This window comes from Falco rusticolus, chromosome 1 (assembly GCF_015220075.1).
Source record: "Falco rusticolus isolate bFalRus1 chromosome 1, bFalRus1.pri, whole genome shotgun sequence".
Lineage (NCBI taxonomy): Eukaryota > Metazoa > Chordata > Aves > Falconiformes > Falconidae > Falco > Falco rusticolus.
This window is the reverse complement of record NC_051187.1, coordinates 38,581,215-38,602,318: the sequence shown is the minus strand read 5'-3', so window position 1 is coordinate 38,602,318 and position 21,104 is coordinate 38,581,215. Positions and strand designations below refer to the sequence as shown.

The following is a 21,104-nucleotide window of genomic DNA, read 5'->3' as shown; positions in this document are numbered from 1 at the left end:
CAAAGTAACCAAAGAAAGCGTCAGGAAACACCTAGTCTGCAAGAGGAGATTACTACCTTTGCATGCAAGTTGGTATATGCTTATCTTTTTCTTTTCCCCAAATAGAATTTTTACAGTACATGTGGGTTTTTTCCTTTCAGCTATTCTAAAAGACCTGTTGCATAAATTAAGTACAGAAAGAAAAATAAATCTGAATCAGACGTGGTTAAAATAATACTATGAGGCTATATCTGAAAGATATCAAATATATTTTAAGGAATTATTTTTAAAAAGCAAATAAAAATGGATTTAGGAGCACATTTATATTTAATGTCTGATACATAACAGTGGAACAAACCAAAGGAGTTCAGAGCACAGCAACAAAAAAACCCTACATTATTAGATAGATGGAGGATGGCTGGAAACCTGAAAAAGTTCTCCACAATAAAAGAGTTATGGGTAACAAAGTATCTCAAAGATGTAAACACTGAAGGGTGGAAAACAATCCTTTCCAGTCAAGGAAGTATAGGAACAGACACCAAAAAAAGATAAAACAAAATTTTTTTTAAAAAAGCAATTTTAGGATGAATATTAAGTTAAAAAATCTTTGTGAATTTGAAATCTGTTAGACTGGAAAAGTCACTCAAGAGATGCAACAGAAAAATCAAGCAGTGGTGTTACAGTACAGTATGGGGATGAGACGGATAAATTTGCTGCAGATGTGATATTAAATTTGCACTTAGAATAGGACTTACTGATTTTCTTGCTGATGGGGAGTTTTGTGCTGATGTGTGGCATTTTTTGTAGCATGAAAGGTAGTAAGGATGTCTAGTAGTAGAGATTGTGAATCTCATTTATTTCTTGTGCTTTGACAAATGGGAGATTGCTGTCATGTGCCAAATACCAAATTTATTCAAAGCTGATTCCTTTGAAGCCAACAGTGTTGCAACATGGGTAAATTTGATGCCTGTTCAAGCAATAGCATTCATCTGATTAGTAATCAGATTGTAAATGTTTGGCAGTCATTGTCCAGCATTGCCTTTGAATATGAGCTGTTCTACAGATAGAAGTGCAGCATCATGCTGTCATTGCTGGACAGAATACCACTAGGACACTCCATAACAGAGAGCAGTGGGTGTGGAAGGGATGCACTATGCATGTATCACAGTACTGTATTTTGAGGGTATTCCTAAGCCTCCTATCAGATACAGTTCTAGAAAGGGTGAATAAACTATGAAACAAGGAATATCCTTCAATCCCCAAATATTTATTCAATCTCAGCCAAATCACTGAGCAAAATGTTCATTTAGTAGGCAAGGAAGAAGAGCGGGAGGAAAGACAAACAGATGGAAATCATGCACATAATGCTTGCACATTGCACCATGCTCCTGCAACTAGTTACCCTATGATAGTGCAGATTAACACAGCCAAAGCTGAAGACAAAAGCACTGAAGTGTGTAACTGGGCTCTGGGAGACAACTATGAGCTTTGTCTCTCCTCAAATTTGTCACTGTTCTGTGCTTTTAGTAGCTGTGGCCTTGTATTGCACTCTGCACTGGCTCCTTGGTCTCAGAGGAGGCAGGGGCGTGGCATTGCTCAAGCTGTTAAAAGAGTTCCTGGAGGTAAAACAGGACAGTTGGGGCCATGTCTGAATAGCTTTACCAGCTTTGTTTGCTGGTTTTATTTCTTGCCAGAAAATGAGCTACAATCTCTTCCTCCTGGCTTTTGTCCTGGGCATTGGTGGAGCTTTCCAGTATGGGTTGCAGGTCTCCATTATCAATTCTCCTGCTGAGGTAAGAATGGACAGCTCAAAAAATTGAGCTACCAGCATAGATTGCAATGTTCTCATGCATTCCTGACTCTATATGCAATCACTAACTTTTTCACTTTTGCTCTCAAAACTAGACTTATTATGGTTACTTGGTTCTGAAGGGTAGCTGCTATTGCTGTAGTGTTTTGTGGAATTTTAACTTCTGTCTGGCGTGACAGAACTGGGAAAGGGGAGAATAAAATCTATGAAGTTGCCCACTTTCCACTCTACTGAGGAACACTCATAGGACATTCTTCTCTTACCAGCGCTCAGGGAGTCCTTTGTACCATTTGCTTGGCCACACACACCAGGTCTAAGTAACTGTAAGGTGAAATAGAACAGGGAATGACTGTACCTTTAGAGCTGAGGTCAGCACTAATACCTGCAGGCTGAAAAAGGAAAATTAGGGGAGATGTGTGCCATCCTGAATGGTGCCAAAAACGTTGAACTCTTACCACATTGGGAAGCTTAATCAAGAATGAGAGTTGCATGGAGGTTATGAAAAGCAGGTCAGAGAGACCCCACAATGGGCCACGTTGAGGAACAAATCCTGATCTCACTGAATTCAGTTGAAGTCAAACCTGGATTTCACCGAAGGCATCAGACAGGATGCAGCAGGTAGACAAGAGAGACAAACAGATAAGTGGGAATGGTGGGGAAGATCGGGTAGCAAAACAGTCAGGATTTAGCACATAAACAGAAGACCAACCTGCTACTCTCTTAGTGACACACACAGTTGATATTTAATATTGATATATTTATTCACTGATTTATTCATTGCACCTTGTTGCTCAGACATTAACTCCAGGGTTGTTATTGGCAAAATTCCCTTTGATTTCACTGGGACTAAGATTTCAACCAAGGTGTCAATAGAAATGTATCTAAAAGACCAGTAAGCCAGTAAGAGAAGTAAAAAAGAGGTGCAATTATGCAAAAACATGTTGACTGAGTCCATTGGTTTCTGGTTTTCTTTTAAAGTACATCAAAAGTTTCATGCGTGAGACCTGGCTGAAGAGATACGGCTCCTTTCCCAATGAAGAAATGATTACTTTGATGTGGTCCTTTGTTGTGTCCATTTACAGCATTGGTGGGCTTCTAGGGTCCTTGTCTGCTGGATATTTGTCTGTTAGATTTGGAAGGTAGGAATAGTGATTATATTAGTCTTTCTGTTTACACCCACAACTGCAAAAATAAGTGACTGTCTTGGGAGTGGCACTGTGAGCAGCCCAGAGTGGCTTCAGATGAAGGATCAGTTCAGTGAAGAAACAGAATGGCAAAATCTGCCAATGAATACAAAGAAAATCATACCCTCTCTCTTACAAATTCCTAAGAGAAATCACATGAGAAGTGCATGTGTTTTAAAGTGAATTTCACAGGCAACCACTCACAAAGCTTGTTCTTCAGTGTAGATATTGGCTCCACTGGAGGCATCAAATGCCTCAACTAGCTTATTAGTCTGTAACAAAGTTTTCCCATTCCCATTTCCCATTTACTTCACTGCAGCTGATCTCAGAAGCCGGCACAGAGTCTTTAACTATGGTACAATTCACGCCACTTCCGTCAGCCTGAGAATGACACATGGACAGTATTTATGCTCACATCAATTTAAATAAATTCCAGGAAGAAGGCCATGCTGTTCACCAATATCCCTGCTCTGCTGAGTGCAACTCTGATGGGACTCAGTAGGTTGTGTGGATCCTTTGAGATGATCATTGCTGGAAGATTATTTTCTGGAGTGTGTGGAGGTAAATTAGCAGTCCTACCTATGATAATAATTATTTGGGAGAGCAGTGACTGAGGGTCACAAGGATTTACCAGACTGAGTCTAAAGATCACAGATTTTTACTAAACTTGCAGAGGGCCTGATTGCTGAATACATTTTTAACTAAATAAGAAAACACAAACATAATTAATCATGTGTGACATCTCCATTTCTCATTCTTTTATCTTTACATTCAATCCATATAAAAAGTACTACCAACACATGAAAAAGCCAAAACATGCAATATTTCAGGGGAGCATGCTCACTCAATGGAAAGCTGACCTCTGTTGTTCCTGTTGCTGCTCATTGTGGCTGATACTGCCTTCCACATTACAGACAAGGGAATGGTTTTCAAGCTGGGCAATTCTAATTTCCAGATGCCTCAGAAGGTTACATTCTGTCAGTGTTTTTGATTGCTAGGCAGTTGGATAAAGATAATGTTAACCAGCAAAAAAAAATTAAGAGAAAGAATAAATATTAAGTAATTTACTGAGCAAATGGGATATATAGCATTTGTTAACTTTTTTGTTTCAAGCACAAAGTAAGGCACACATCATCCTGAGTAGATACTGAAATATATAATCTGATATTAAAGGGAGTAACAGCAATCCTGTATATGTGGCTAAGAGAAAACCAGTCTGCTGAAGAACAGATTTCCCAGGGGAACATACTTGCTTGGTAAATATTTAGAAAAGACACAAGGCCACAGTACTGGGAACATGCTTCATGTCAGGCAGACATGTATGCAGCACCGTTAAAAAAGTATCTCAGAGCCTAACCCTATATTCTTTGCCCATAGTGGTCCCCTTCAAAACACCAGACCTGTGGCAGTTTGAATTGCCCTAACAGTCATCTGTCACTACAGGTTTAGCTCTGAATATACATCTCATGTATGTTGGGGAATGTGCCCCACGGAAGCTCCGCGGGCTGATTACCATAACAGCTTCCACTTCTGTTGCTACTGGAAAATTTGCAGGATTTGCTCTGGGTCTCAGGTAAGGGGGTTTGAGAGATATTTAATTTATTGTGTTGTTAAAATATATGCATATGTCAGTGCAAGCCTATGGATAAGCAAATCAGCAACTATTTTGAGACATGTTTTCAGAGCACTCTAGGCAGCCAGACTGAATTAGCTCAGCCCAAATTCCTGACTTAAGTGAATGGCAAACAGAAATCACACAAAATATTTAATCCTGAAGAACTATCTTGCTTCCTAGCAAAGATAGATCAAAATACAGATTAAAAAAACCCCTTGATTTCAATGGGTTTGAAAGAAATCCATTTTTTGTAAGAGCTGACCTTTATTTTTTATTTTTTTTAGGAAGAGTAGGGAATATCAGATGCAACCAAACTTCCTTGAAAAGACACACAAACCGGCACACCCACCCATCAAACACACATGCAATACAAGAAAACTATGGTGGGTTTATTCCCCCCAGCACAGGCTCCTTCTGCCTGTCCTGTTCCAAAGATGGTCTATCCCGATCCCAGGGCACACCTTGTTCTGGCCACACCATTCTCAAAGCTGCAGGAAACCCAGCGGCTGCTATTTGGAGCAGTCAGCACCAGGCTGATAACCCATGGATCCTGTCTTAACTGTAAGTTGAGACTCTTTGGATCAGGAGCAAAGGGATCAGCCACCGCAAGTTCTTTCTTCAGCGCTCTGCCGGGACACTGTTAGTCCCTGCGGGCCTTCAGCTGTTGCAGGAGTTCGCAGGTAGCCTTGCTGCACTTACCGCTGAGCAACAGGTGGCAACAGCACTCTGCTCTTCGCTTCGCCTCCTATTCAGATTTTCATTTTTCTGGGTTGAGAAATGGCTGGAGACTCCTAGGTCTCTAGGGTACACACAGCAGGGCCGAGGGACCACTCTGTGTCTGTGTGTGATCACATGGCCAGCACACACGGTTGCCCAGCTCCTCTTGCTCTGCTGGTTTTGTTTCAGAGAAGTTCTCGGAGTAGATGCTCTCTGGCCTATTCTTATGGCAGTCAATGCACTTCCTGCCCTCGTTCAGCTTCTCACCCTCCCCTTCTTCCCAGACTCTCCCCGCTACCTGCTCATTGACAAAAAGGACAAGGAGGGGTGCATGAAAGGTAAGAAAATGGACCACAAAGCATTGATTTTATCAAAAAGTGTAAAATACAGTAAAGCCTGGAAGAGAGGTACATCTGGGAAAAAAACTTTTAAGACTTTTGGCTCTGAAACCACCTTCAACTTCAATGAAAGACAACCTTTTCTGTTTTGATATTAGTGCTCTCTTGACACTAGTATTTCCCTTACCCTCTGCCAGGATCTTCTAAGGGACGTGATCACAGAGAGCTTGCGTTTCCATCAATACAGAATCTGCCCTGAACAGTCAGGGTGTGGATAGGAAACCTTCTGGTTCTGTGTAAGAAAAGGATGCTCTTTACTGTCATGCCATATCCATAAACATTCCAGTTCAGTAACTACTGACATAAACAGATAAACAGCCCTTGTGCATTTTCAACTATCAAAGGAGAGAACTTTTTAGATGGAGACCTATTTTTTAATGTAGGAGTCGTTTTCCTTGTCTGTGTTTTGGTGCTTGCACTATGACTGCACCTTTAGCAGGAGGGTATTTAGGGATGGATTAGTAAGAATCTAGGCATGATCTACAAGGAAACACTGTAAGCAGCTATTGGCCAAAGGTGAGGTCATGATTAAGATTCATGGGTAAAAATAGAGAGCAAAGAACTGGATCTGCACCTAATCTGAACCCAGATCGCTATAAGTTCACACAGGGAAAGAGCCTGAATCTCAAATAAGACACTCTGCAAGGCAAGGAAGTAATCTTCTGAATTATACACATGTGCCTCTGAGCTTGGACCAGTAGTCATCTTCTCTTTTCCTCTCCTTACAGCTCTGAAGCAGCTCTGGGGAGACGGTGACCATATGGCTGAAATAAATGATATGATGGCAGAGCAAGAAGCCATCCGTGGGGAGAAGACTAAGAGTGTTTGTGATCTTTTTCTTGACAAAGCTGTCCGTTGGCAGCTCATCACGCTCTTCCTTGTCTCTTCATGCATGCAGTTAATTGGCGTCAATGTGGTATATGTGCTACTTCACTTTCTAGATCATTTACAGTTTCTTAGCAAAAAGTAAGCTTTGCAAGAGTAGTAAAATGCTGACTGCAACAGTGGCAGTAAGGAGGGGATCTGTTATTATGATCTTTTCCAATGGAAGTTTGTGGCCTGGGATAAGTTGAGAACTGTGTTTTAGCAAGTGTCAGCTGAAGGCTATGGAATACCCTGTTAAGAGAATGGAAGGAGATAAAATCAAATCTCATCTACAGAACAAGTAAAGAACAGCATAACCTCCTCTGGATCTCCAAACTCCAGAATGCACTGCCCAAAATTGTTCAGATATTTCAGTACAAACTAAGTCAGGTTTGTAATGTACACTAACAGTGCATTTCCATACTCTTACCTCTTTGAGTTTCTTTCTAAATCCCTTAACTTTGCATTTTCTCAGATTATAGACAATTACAAGATCCCAGTAATATATGTAACAATTACTGATATATACTCCCTAATATACTTTTTCTTTGGAAATATGTCTGTGTTTCAGTAGATAGTATTAAGTATTGGAATAGTTATTGTATAAAATAAGCTTATAGTAAAAGCATAGAAGTTTCAAAATCCAGATTAATTTCGCAAATTCAGAAAGACATCAAGATTCATAAGACCCCTTTCTACCCCTACTAGTGCCTCAATAACTGTATCACAAAGGGCCAGTAGAAACTGAGCATATTAATGATGGAATTTCTTGTGCTTTAGGAGTGCTTACATCCAGAAAAGTGACTATCAAAATCATTGCGAAGGCTTAAAGATGATGTAGAAAGATAATTTAAACTATTTGCTTAGTATGTACTGTCCACATTTCTGAATGCTCCTTATCCAAAGTACATGAAACACTAAAACATATGAAAGATGTCAGAATTATAACCTGTAACATAATACAAAGGCAGTGCTAAGAGCAAGAAAAAAAAAAAAAAAAAAAAAAGAAGGAAAAGGCTGTATTTGTTACTGAGTTCAAGACAGAGCTGCTAGTAAAAGCTGTTCTGTGCAAATAAGCCTTGTGAAAACATTGTGGATCAGTTACTGAAATCAAGAATATGACTTTCTCTTTTCTTAAGGCTTGATTAGTTACTTTCTGTCAGAAAAGACAGAAGCTAGTGTAATCATGACCCCATGGGTACAGCCTTCACAAATTTCTATTCCTTCCAGGTTTACTTTTATGCCTACAATGTTTTTATAAAGGCTGGAATCCTCCCTGCTCAAACCCACTATGTCTCCCTGGGAGTTGGGATCACTGAGATCCTCACCACCGTTGCCTGTGTAAGTGACTTCAGCTGGATTTCATTCTGCTGTAATGTGTGGTTCATTTCAATCTTTAGAACTACTGTAAATGGAGCTTCAGGAATCAAACTCCTGCAACAAATCAACCATAGTACTTTGTACTGATGACACAAAATAATCTCCACACACTCTGCAAACATGGGCATTTATATTCAATTTACGGGAAGACAGGAGAGTCTATCCCCCAAAATCACAACCCAGCTGACAGCATGTGGTCCTGGTTGCAGGGTTTCCTAATTGAGCGTGCAGGGAGGAAGACACTGCTGTGGAAAAGCTACATTGTTATGGCCTTGGCTTTAGGGTTTCTCACAGTCACGCTTTCACTACAGGTAAGACTCCATTTGTGCATTAGAGCTGTGTCCTGTCTTCATGTTTTATTGCAAGGCAGATATCATTACTATTTCCTTCACCCCAAATAACATTTTAGTGGGAGTAGAAGTATTTTGGGGGCTAACCATCATACCAACAGAGGTCTGTTCCCAGCCATGTACATGCAGATTAAAGCCAATAGCTTTATACAACCATGAATACTCCCAAGGCTATCTCATTGTGAAGTTTCTGAAAGTAGAGGAAGCAGATGTATGTTTAACATTGACATAATTAGCAGCAATGAATCTTTCTAATGGAGCTGGATAAAAAAAAATATGTTTGGTTTTATTTACTTTTCATTTTCTACCATAGGATTCCTTTTACTGGGTACCATATTGCTCTGTTGCACTCATCTTTATTTTCATCATGAGCTTTGGCATTGGGCCAGGTTGGTATTTTCTACTGGGATGGTTTCACATACTCATTCCTTCCTCACTGCAGCCTCTAGGAGAGGTCCCAGGCATAACTGTTCCACAGTTAGCATTAATCCCTACTCCTGATTCAGTGCAGGGGTAGATGCTCCCCTCCATACTGTGGCAGCAGGTAAAACTTCATTTCATATTGCGTTCCTACATGCCTTTCTCCTGAAGGGCCAAGCAGCACCTCAAACACTTCCAGGTCAGTTAAAACCATTAACTTCTGTGGCAATATGAAGTGTGAGTTACAGAACCATCTTGCAAAATTTCTAAACTTCTTTTTTTCTCCATTATTTTTTTCAGCTGCAGTATTATGCCCCTTGGCCACAGAAATATTTATTCAGTCATACAGACCAGCTGCTTATGTTTTTAATGGGGCTACAAACTGGATTCAACTCTTCATCCTTGGACTTTTGTTCCCTTTCATTGTGGTAAGCAAAGTAGGGTGTTATGTTTCCATTCAGAGGGGGTTAGACCCTTCTTGAACTCAGAGCGTACTTCTCTTTTTCAACACTTCCTGCAAAGGTTATAGCCCAAACTAATCGCAGTTCTGATGGCCTTTCTTTTTACTCAGATAGCTAGTGAAAGCATAGCAAAACCACAAAATGCTGCTAACTCTACACACAGTTAGAGTGTGACACTGGCAAACACAGAAGCAGTGACAGAGGCACCAACACTGTCAGATGTCATTTGAAAATCATGAGGGGCGCCCTTCTTTTCCCGCCTTGTCCTTTAGGTGCATCTCCTTTGGGTTTAATGTGGAAAATGGGCAGTCCCAGACATCTCACCCAGCACTAGTAAGTAGCAGGAAACTAAAGTCTTCGGAGTACTGGAATGTGCAAGGAGGGACAGAGCTAACACACTACGTATCTTCCCCGGTCTAGCACTGACTGAGAAGGACGGAGCAAATGGAAGAGTAACTGAAGCTCAGCACTTCTCTGAATTGTCAAGCAATGACGTTCAATATCTGCAGAGCATACAGCTTTGCTCCTTAAAACAGGAAAGGAGAATTAGTTCACCTTATCACTCAGTGCCATTTCCCAGGTAGCAACAACGAGGATTTACATCAACTGAGTCCCTGACCAAGTTTTTTAGTAAATACAAACCCAGAAACTCCATATCATAAGAGAAGGAAATCTAGATTGCTTTATATGAACACATTTTGTCTCTCTCTTCTCCTGTAGGAAGGTCTTGGTAGTTTCTGTTTCATCATTTTCCTGACATACTGCTTGTCCATGGCTCTCTTTGTCTTCCTGGTGATGCCAGAGACCAAAGGAAAGACCATGCTGGAAGTCATGGAGGAGTTCAATCGCCTGAACTACCGTGGAAGGAAGAGACAGACAGCCCTACAGCAGAGTAACTGCTCAGTGATGATTGCTACTAGACTTTAGTAACAAACTCTCCACTCCATATTTTGCTCTTTTACTACCATAGCGCCCAGAAGCCTCACTAAGCAAGAGAGAATCTATTGCTCCACAAACAGCATAAATGTGTATTTTAAAAATAATCACCTGCAGTGCAGGGTGCAGGCAGGCTGAACTTGGTGGTTCTCTCCAGCTGCTGAAATAGTAGCTGAATTAAATCCTCTGCAGAAAAAGATTAAGCACAGTGTATGAAGAAATAAGATCTTTGTCAGTCCCTGCAAGTTAGCAGCTATGTAAGCTGAAAACACAGGATCAGTTGTTTTTCTTACCAAAACCAGGACTCCACAGTTATTGGAGGAAGTGAGCGTGGAAGGTTCAGAAGTACAGCATACTTGTGAAACTGAGAGAAAAAGAAGACAGAGCTTCCACGCTGAAATTATCTGCTCCTATTAACAAGTCAGTGTTGCTGAGCCTTCCCAGAGAAGGAGATTCAGTCCAGATGAAAAGATGTGTTTAGCTCTTTAATCCAGTGGAAGAAGACTGCTGTGCCTATCAGTAGACAGAATCAGTATGCAATGTTTTCCCCTCTTACAATTAGACTTGAGAGCAAGTACATGGTATAGGGGCAACTAGGACTTTCTTAAGGAGCTTACAACCACACTTCTGTGACCTGCAGCACGGTCTTCATATTTTTTTTTCTTTTTTTTTGAGGAGGGAAAGTCATTGCTATATTTGAAGAAAAAAGGTGTAAAGGAAGTGTAAGATCCTGATATAAAGGAGACACTACGCTAGAGAAGCATCCAAGCATGACCTGTCACCTCAAGCCAAACCTCTTGCTTGGTAATCAGGTACACTGCCTACCTTTGGAGATTCTTCTATAGGGACAAACAGGGATATGTCAGCACTGAAAGAAAGCATGAGCGAAGAAAGCAGAGCTGCAGGAAATCATAAGTAGGCTAATCCAAAGCAAGCAGGTTCTCCTTCATTAGCAATCACTATGTAGCATGTCTTCAGTCTGGAGTTATTTCATGCCAGAAAGAAGGAACAATGAGTTTCATTGGGATTGAGTTCCCAAGAGTAACTGGTACTGATGGACAAAAAAAGAGTGGTGCCTCTCCCAGAGAACCCAATGCGTGTCTGAGTGTTGTTTTTCTCTCCAGGTCTCTGAATACTCCACATTTTCGTTACAAAACATGGTAAAAAGGGATTAACTTTTTGTGTTCATTGCTATACCACATGACACATTCTTGCTCTTCTTTATGCTTTGAAGTTTACTGATAAGGAAATAAAAAATGCAGTGACTAAGAATACACATCCTACTGGTCATGCCTGGATTTGGCTTTCATTGATTGAAGAGTCGGGGACAGAGGACAGCCCAACTTCTCTGAATGTGTTGTTAGGGTCAAGTAATATTGTGTCTGTCTTGTCTGGAAATGAGATCTTCACTACTGACTGTTGCAGATGCTACACAATAAAATTTGGAAAAGGACCTGAATATTGAGCGGCAGTTTCTTTCACAGCCTTAAGGCTCCTGCAATCTTAGCTTCACATCATCCTCTAACAATATTTGTATCAGTGCCAAGAGCTAATACTAAAAGCAGTGGACTTCCCAACACAGCCATCCTTCCTATGACGATCATCATATTTCAAAAAAAGCTAGACAAAGTTTATAGTTTCAAGGCCAGAAGTCATGGATTGCACAATACCACAGCAAGAACCAACATACATTCCTTCTTTTAGTCAAAAATGCAGGGGGGGAAAAGAAGAAATGCTTAAAGTATTTTTAAAAGAAAAGATTAGGTAAAACCTTCATTATTATAAAACTCTTTATTTGGTCTGGTCTTTCTCAACCTTACTTGTTGCCAGTGAGGAAGTTTTCAGTGTTTTACAGACACCAACAACTCATTTCCTTATACATGTCTTTCTACAGCATGATCTTGTTCAGCATGCCTGACTTCTTCCCTTCTACCCTCTGGCTAGTAAATACTGTCTGCAAGAGGGAAAGCATGGTAAATCATTAACACTGCCATAAACTAGCATGGATTGGGAATAAAGGTTAAAGAAGAACTTGTGAATTTGCAGTGTATCTATTTGATTTCCAGGATCATATAAGTGCAACACATGGCATTGTTGAAAACAAAACTCCTCCAAGCCAAGGGTATTGCGTGAGCTAAGTACTGAGTCTCAAACAACCACATTTCTTGTAGTATTCAAATCCTAGGTGGAAAGACTCACCCTGTCCTCTTCTTTAGGAAAATCAATAAGAACTATTCTAGGCATTTAAGTCTTGCTTTTTCCATATTACAGCACTGAACAGAAGTGTGAGGCCAGGTAGAAATGAAACAGCAGTATGACTATTCTGGGAGAAACACAGACACTAGGAGGAAGAGGAACAGGGCTCAGCAGGGACCGTTTTATCAACCAGATGTTAAAATCTGGCCACAGAGTGTTTGAAAACCCATTCTCAGCTTAAAGAACAAATCCTCCTCTCCCCTCTAGTTCATTCAGGCTCACCAGCTCCTTGCCCATGGCCCCACTCTAAGGTGCCTGAATCCTGACTTAAATATAGCAAAATGGTTTGCTGTTAGTGTGGCAGGACCTCTTCAAGAGGGAAAAGAAAAATAAAAATAGACTTGCAAGGGACAGTACAGCATGAAAAGGTCTGGAAAAAGAGATATGACATTCAAATTTGATATAAGAAACAGAAGAAGTTAAAAGGAAAGGACAGATAAAATGAGAGAAACAGCAAAAGAGAGGGGTAATTATTTCAAAAGTAGTTTTTAGTGTGTCCTGACAGAAAGCAATTGCTAACACTAGATTGTCAAGTATCCCATTAGACCCTTCTGCCACTGGAGTTGGGAACAACAAAAGTTTACAAGAGTTCAAAGAGGATCTCAGTAAATGTGTGGAAGGAGGAAATATAACACCACCATCTGGACCAACAAAGTCCCAGGGCTGCACATCACTGGGGCCTGGAAGACACACAGGGAAAGCATCAGCGCACACTTGCTCAACTCTTACACTTTTGCCTACAACTGCTATTTGTGACTGCCAACTCTGGGATACTTTGCTGGACACAGTTCTAGAAGATAAAGTGGGTGGTGGCAGTGGTAAAAGAGGACAGGGGACAGTTGTACAATCTGGCTGCAGTCTTCTCTGTGGCAGCAAAATCTTTGGTTGAAGGGAGGGCAGTGGCCAGTGTTCAAGTGACTGGAGACTGAGAAGAGGAATCTTTAAGAGCAAGAGAAAACCTAAATACAGACAGGGATTTTTGCAGTACCCATTGAAGGGAAAGTTAGATTCTGGAGTGTTTTAGAAGATGAAGTGTTAACATTTGAGAGTCTGTGCTGAGAGGGGAAGGAATGAAAGACATGACCATAGCTGATGTGGAGGTGATAAAGATTTCAGGAATGAAAAAAATGCAAGGGGTGGAAAGAAGAATTCAGCTTGAATTATTTCACTGTATTGGTGTGCAACAAGATACCCAGGCAGAGGGCTTGGAGACAGAGCATTACTGGGACATCCAGCAGGAGAAAGGTCAAGGTGTGACTCAGCAAGCTCGCCCTGTGCTGCAGGGCACACGGCTCAGGGGCAGTGTGGGGCTGTTGTCAGTCCCTGTAACAAGAAAAGCAAACCCTAGGAGGAACATCAGTGCTTCCACTGTACTCCTGAGCAAAGCATCTGTTGCCTTCAGAACCATAACCCCACCTTCCTGCATCCCCTTTTGGCACTAACCATAGAGAGTTAAATCTTTGTAGTATAGAGTGAACTATGTTGAATTCAAAATTAATGTAACAAAATGTTACATGAATACATAGAAGCCTGAAGGAAGCAAGAATTGACTTACACTCTTTCTAAACAGTCAAGTCTTTAGCTGATTCAAAATCAGTTTTTGTAAGATTAAAAGTACTACTTAAATAAATTCTCAAGCCAGAATCAAATGAGTATCCCACTCTGGCGCACAGTAGACCATCTCTATTATTACAGAGAGGTAAGAGTGAGGCTTCTGAGCAATTCTCTGGAAACAGTGTGACCCTCTATAAAGAACTGGTTGTTAGCAAGGACCCAATATGCCAATATTCAGATACTCGATGTATCTCGTCAATATTCAAACTACAGGAAAAATCTGTCTTGCAGCAGAAATAAAGTATTAGCCTATTTTCCTTTCCCTAGCCAAAACATCTATTTCAGTTTATCTTTTTAAGGTCTATATGAATATTTTGTCTCTTTAGCTAGTCTAGGATCTAGAAAACACCAAACTTGTTATAGACTGTAATTGTACTGGACTATAAATACACTCTGACGTGCTTTCATAGAGATCTTTTCGGAATTGAAAACATGTGGAATGTGCTATTGTCCTTCTCTGGGTTGGTGGCATTGACTCAACTTTTTGCCATGCTTTCCTGAGTCCCTTCCCTATCTCTTGCTGCAAAAAGGAGACAAAGCTTGTTGCTTGAAAGGTAAACTAAAACTAAAAAAGGTAAAAATTCAGATCCTTAATTTGCTAAACCATAACTCTTGGGAAAGTGAAGCTAATAGAGGGAATCAGCTTTTCTATTAGCCAACTACAGGTTTCTTGATAATTACGTTATTAAAGTCCTCCAGACTAAGCGGAATCATCAGAAACATTTAGGATCTACTCCTAAATACAACAGCAAGTTGAAAGCCATTTTGCAGGGAAGTCTCAGCATGTTCCAGTAGGCGATGTTCTAATCCTTTGCTAAGTGAGTGGTGAATCAAAGCATGGACTGAACTGCAAATGTTTAATGTCATTAAAAGTTTTAAAATACAGAACTTTGATTGGATCAGATGGTGAAGACGTGTACTTCATTCTATCTCTTCTGTAGACATGAAGCAACTCTGGGAGAAGGGAATTATCACACAGAATTTGATAACATGATGAAGGAAAAGTTAGTAACAAAAGACACCAAAATCATGAATGTCCTAGAGGTGCTGAAAGAACTGTTCATGTATCTGCAGCTGAGTACCATGCTCCTCCTTTTACTGGGTCTACAACTCTATGGCCTGAGTGCAGCTGACTATACCCTATTTCCATTCTTAGATTTACTATCAAGTAGCCAAAGCACCACAGTTCCAACTTGTCACTTTCCTCTGGCTCTACATTATTCCTTTTCACACAGAGCCCACTGCCTGTGAAGATCTCAACAAAGTCTTCTGCTTTTGTTACTGGTGGAATTGTCATTTGGCTAGACCTCACTTTTTCCTCTTTTCTGTTGTATGTAATTTGATTCAAATTTTTTTTTTTAATCTATCAATTTAAACTACTTTTCTTGCCTGGTCTGGACGGAGTAGGATGAAATGCCTTGCAGATGATGAAAGCTGTGAGTCCCTTACTGCTACTGGCATATGGAGGCCATTTATGTAGAACACCTCACTAGATTTCAGACATCATCTCCTGCCTCAAGACTAGATTGAAAAGGTAAATACATACTCCTGTAAAATCGATTTGTTCCTCATTTCACAGGGACAAATCAACAATTTTCAAGAATCTAGATGGGCAAGCATTGTCAGGGAAATCACTCATTCTATTTTTGTCTCCAGATGCTTCTTGGTCCTTTTTGCTTCCTCATCTTTATTGCTGCCCTGGCCATTTCAGTGGTTCTCATCTACCTGTTCTTCCCAGGAACAAAAGCAAAGCCAACCTCCGAAATCACAGAAGAATTCAAAAAACCGATTTAAGAAGAAACATCATCAGACTGTGGAGAAGAATGATACTAAAGAAAAGACATTCTGAACCAAGCTCTGATAGGCCACCATAAACAACTTCCACTGACAAAAACCCTTGTCTCAAAACCAAGCTAAAAGCTAAACTTTAACATGGACTTTTCTCAAGAAAATATAATCTAAAAAATAATCCACAGGTAGCTTGTCACTAATACAGATAGTCCTATTTTATATTCATCTTTGCTTTTCATGGTGAGAGACAATGGCTCATTTCTAGAACAGCTCTGTAGTAGGAAGATACTAGTTAACTGCAGCCACTTCTCAGAACTGACACATGGAAAACATTTTCAGAAATAACACATCAGTTTTATTTCAAGTCTTTATCCTTTGCTGTCATTTTAAAGAAGCAGGAGTTGTCCCCGTGTTTGTTACTGTATAACAAAGCTCTGCTCAGGATTAGAGCAAGATGAAAAGAGGATGAAACATAAACATAGTTCTTGCAAACAATTTTCATGTAATCTCTTCATATAATCACACTGTAAACAATCTAGCATTGATCATGAACACTGCAATAAATAAATACCATGTAGAATAACAGAGAGAACTCAATGTTTTCTATTTTCTTGAGCTGACATCAAGTAACTGTATGTCCTGATTATTTCTATGACTGTCAGGGATCTGTCCTGATCCCTGGGCATTTGGTACAGAACAACTCTCACCTGCACCCTCTGGAGCAAACTGACCGCGCTCTCCATGCGTACCAGTTGTAGAAAAATCTGGAGGAAGTTTTGTAGTGTAAGCAGTGCTCTCAGCCTTATTCTGGATACCTCATGCATGGCACAATGGTTAAGCTAGAGGACCAGAACCTTGCAGTGGGACAGGGAGTAAGACTCGGAGAGAGTACACAGAGAGTAGACATAACACAGAGAGTAAGAATAACTTACTGCTCCAAAAAAGAGCTGTGATAGCTAATGTCTGCTAGCCGTGTACTAACCTAGGGCACATTGCACTCTACTACTGAGCATCAGCACACAATACTGCATTTTACCACTGCTATGCTCCACAGCACCTGTGTCCTGCTGCTATGCAAGAGCTGTTAATCCTGCTGACCACTGCAGCATTTAATCACTTCCCTCCCCAAACTCTTCTACCTTTGTAGGTAGGTCAATTATTTTTCCATTTTCTTTCATAGTTACAAAAGGTATACCATGTCTCCTGTTCAGTAGGACCATAAGGCCTATCTTTCTGCACTTTAACCATTCCTATTAATTATCACTGTGCTGGAGCACTGAATCACTGTTGAGTTGTAGGGAGTTTTCTATTTTAAAAAATTAATGTGCTTGCTACTTCTAAAGGAATAGGCAAAGAAGTTTTGATGTTAAAGCATGTGTGTTCCTGCAACTGAAACCTGGGTTAGATTTTATATTCGATCTGGTTTCACTCCCTGTATCAAAATAGGGAGCAGTCAGGCTACAAAATGTTCCCATTCAGAGGAACCTCTCCTGTTGAGTCACTGAAATACTTCATCCATCCATTCCAAGCACTGTCCAATTGCTGCAAAAAACATCAATCCACAGAAATCATACTAAGTAAATATTAACCTCAATCTCAGAGATGGTTACTTAAACAGAAGGTGCAGAAAAGACATGAGAGAAAACACTTCCTCAGTCTAACAGAATTCTGTCTGCCTGGGATCAGCCACCCTTTCAATATAAGATGGCCAAGCTCCTTTCAGAACTGGTGAGTACTACAGCTGGCAGTATCAGCTGTTAATATTAAGCTTTCAGGAGAATTGAGAGGTTGTCTATTGCAATTACCATTCCTAAAGAAAATACAATACATATGTTGTATTTTCAAAGTAAGAGGGTGGGCAGTGGATAATCCTTCTAATTTTGTTACTGGTAAAATTAGAGCTAACATTCAAAATAAAAAATCAAAAGACACAGAATTAACTTTCTTCACTAAACCACCATGGAAACTTTGAAGGAAGTTCCAGCTGGGTAGAGAAACTTCTTTTAAAAAAGTTGAAAAGTCCTCCAGTACTTAGACTGTGAGGCATTTCCATACCATTTTCACCTGCTCCCACACCTTCTCATGTACAACTGTGATACTATTAAGCTTTCCTAGCTAGTAGCCTGATAGTGATATGAAATTGTGCATTTGAAAATAAAGATTTTGTGGATTGTTAATTAATTAATGTGAAGAAGAGTAGCAAAACTGATTAATCTAGAACCTTTATCTGGCTGATCTTTTCTTGCATTGATGCTTTGCATGTTCTGCTAAGATTATTTAAGCATCATCAAACAAGATGATATCCTACACATGCAGGGACTGTGATATCACCAGTTTCTTTTGTGATGACCTTGTACTATTTATTGCAAGTTGAGTACCAGTGGTTGTTTGTAACGCTCTTTGTGTTGGGAATTGGTGAGTCACTCACAATTGCCTTTCAAATCTCTGTGAACACCTACTCAGACATGTTAAGAAAAGCTTTAAACAGATACAAGATTTCAGGAGCCATTGGTAGTGGGTTCAAAATGCAAAGGATGCTTCCCAAAATAAACTACAAATTGATTCCATTGACTTGCTATTCCCAGCTCTTTCCATCTGCCCTTCTCTGCAGAAGAAAAAAAATAAGAGCTAGACTACAGCTGCCTTTAAGTGGGTGTGCCCAGGTAACAAACACACCCATATCTCCACTCTAACAGGCATTAACATGAGCAGTCAAAAGTTTCAAAATATATAATGTAAGGTAATTTTAAATGGGATAATTTGGATACCACAACACCTAACTGAACTAGCAGACTACAATTTACTACAAATTCTTTCTAACAAATCTGTCCAGATACAGCATGTCTTTGTAATTCTACATGAAAGCACACAGGCATACAAACACAAAGCCCTTTAATTAATTAATATGCTATGTTATCAGTGCAAACAGCTGCCAGCGACTGTGACCATAGTTTCTCTGTTCATGTTCAAGAGCCATGTGATCAGACAGAGAAGAGAAATATCAGAGACTATATTGATGTTTTAACAACTGTATAGTGTTAACTAAGGTTTATATTCTAACCACTGTGAGATAGGATCTTATTTTTTGCAAGACTGTGAACACAGGATATAAACATATGTCACTGGTGTTCTCATACCATGCTTGTTAATATCATGATGTCTGAAACCTTATGGGAATAGCTAATCAATAATACAAATAAATCTGCATGTACAAATATTATGATGCATGAATAGTACAGTTGTATGAAGCTTTCCTCTTTGTTCTGCACAGCTATGAAGAAACGGTGGGTTGAGGGAGAGCACCAGGCAGAAGAGGATAATCTGCAAAAGCAAAAGGCAGTGATGGAAAACATCAAAATCCTGAGTGTGTTGGAAGTGATGGAAGACCAAACTCTGCACTGGCAGATGTGCATTTTGATTATTGTGATCATAACTCTGCAATTCTCTGACATTAATGCAGTTGGGCATCTTCCCCTCTCCACACACTAAAACAATTTCTAGGCGTCTATAAAAAAGATCTGCAGTTTAAGCTTGCAGACACCATAAAAGAAGTTGTATTTGGGTGGGAGTCAAGCAGTCATGAGATTTACTCTTGACCGTCAACCAGGTGCTGATTTGGCTTTGAATGTTTTTGCCCATCCATTGACCACTCTTTATTTGGAAAACGGGCATTCACTATCTACCTACCTAAAAGAAAAAGAAAGAGCTTCACTGAGCTGGCAAAGTGCTATATATTTATTTAAGAAGAAGAGGTTTGGATTATGGACTTTTATTCTGTGATAACGCTGGGGGCAGACTGGCTTGTGTATGTTAACCTGCTGACAACAGCTCCTGTACCCCCACACCTCACTGATTCCAAAAAGGCTAACAAGGTGCTGCTTGCATCCAGGATGAAATCTTATGCTTCCTTTTTGCCACCTGTGGCAATGATTCTATACAGCTTGCAGCTTCCCTAAGAATGTTGTAAAGGAGAATTTCTAATTCTGAGTCACCTGTTTGAAAATAAGAACAGCGTGAGACCAAACAGAACACAAATATTACATTTATCTTCTTATATGCTGTTCTTTTCCCAGTTTGCACAGATTTCACAATGTGCTGCAATTGTGACTGGTGGTACTTCTGAACTGTGCTCAACAGTTAAGCCATGGAGTAACTAACTAAACAGACATACAGAAAAATACATTACAATCAGTGTTCACTATTGGCACTGTACCAGATCAATAATGTATTCTACTGTGGTAATTTCCACTTTCATTTGTCGGTTCCTTCTCTCTGATTTTACTGTCCTCTTTCTCTTTTTCATATCTTCTTTTCAGGCATCCCAACTTTTCTGCACATACAGAAGAGAGAATTTTCTCTTGTAATCTTGGTCAGTGTCACTTTGGCTTTGCTGGTCCTTTTGCAGGAACCAGTCTCAGCAGAAGCACAGCTGGAAGGTTGCAGAGGGACTGTTCATCCCAGTCACACAGCACCATGTTAGGCTTAAAAGCATGACCCTTATATTCCTCTGTCCCCCTCATGAAGTCCAGCCATGCTAACTCTGATATAGCTCCAGTGACTCCTGAAGGAAGTCAGTCCTTCACCGGTGGTCTTGCTGGGCACCTTCACTACTTCATGGCTTTAAGAGACCTTTCCATCTCAAGCATTCATCCTTCCAGGCTGCATAAATCCAACGTGCCAAACCTCAGGAGGCCTATTCTCCCAAATGCTTACTATTGCTGCATCTTTTGCAGTTACTGATAAACCAGACAGTATATGATTAACCTGCCAATATTAATGTTTGCGTGGTTTTAACCCATGCCAAGTTGTCTCTTTTTCATACTTCTGCAAGCAACATCTCAAATTATTTTGACTACTCAGTCTGCCTATCTCATACTCAAATCTCTTCTGGGGCCTGCCTGGACATAGTAGAGCTAGAATAGCTGTAGCAATAGTGAAAGGAGAAAGGAAAAAGATTCATGTGAATTCCTTCATCTTCCTCAGGAAATTCACCCATCATTAGTCCCTCTATTTTCAATTCTGTAGGTTCAACACTAAATGATGATGATAGTCTTATTGTTTTTCTGGGCCACAGCTGGCTTGCATCAGATGATGACCAGGACTGAAACTAAAATGATAGCAGTTTCTGTTAAAAGCTTTTTAAAAGACTCTTTCTATTTCTAACCCATGCTTGAAAAGAAGTATTTTCTCAACAATCAGCAGAAAGGATAGGTCACTGGTGAAAATGTACCCCATTTACTTGCTTACCAGTCCTGACATTAGAGGTGATATCACACATTCAATCCATTGTTTCCAGTGAAAGTTTTTTCTTCCATTGTGTTTTCTACAT

The 21,104-nt window shown here is 40.1% G+C and overlaps 1 protein-coding gene across 1 annotated transcript; it reads left to right on the top strand.

Moving 5' to 3' along the window:
- The first annotated feature begins 1,676 nt into the window (after window positions 1-1,676).
- LOC119153559 (solute carrier family 2, facilitated glucose transporter member 11-like) lies at window positions 1,677-10,191 on the top strand. Its single transcript, XM_037400168.1, has 11 exons — window positions 1,677-1,772; window positions 2,768-2,928; window positions 3,410-3,534; window positions 4,417-4,546; window positions 5,495-5,643; window positions 6,432-6,619; window positions 7,798-7,908; window positions 8,157-8,258; window positions 8,611-8,686; window positions 9,018-9,145; window positions 9,899-10,191. Exons 1-11 carry the CDS (start codon window positions 1,677-1,679, stop codon window positions 10,103-10,105), a joined length of 1,473 nt encoding a protein of 490 aa, XP_037256065.1. The 3' UTR covers window positions 10,106-10,191.
- Window positions 10,192-21,104: the final 10,913 nt, after the last annotated feature.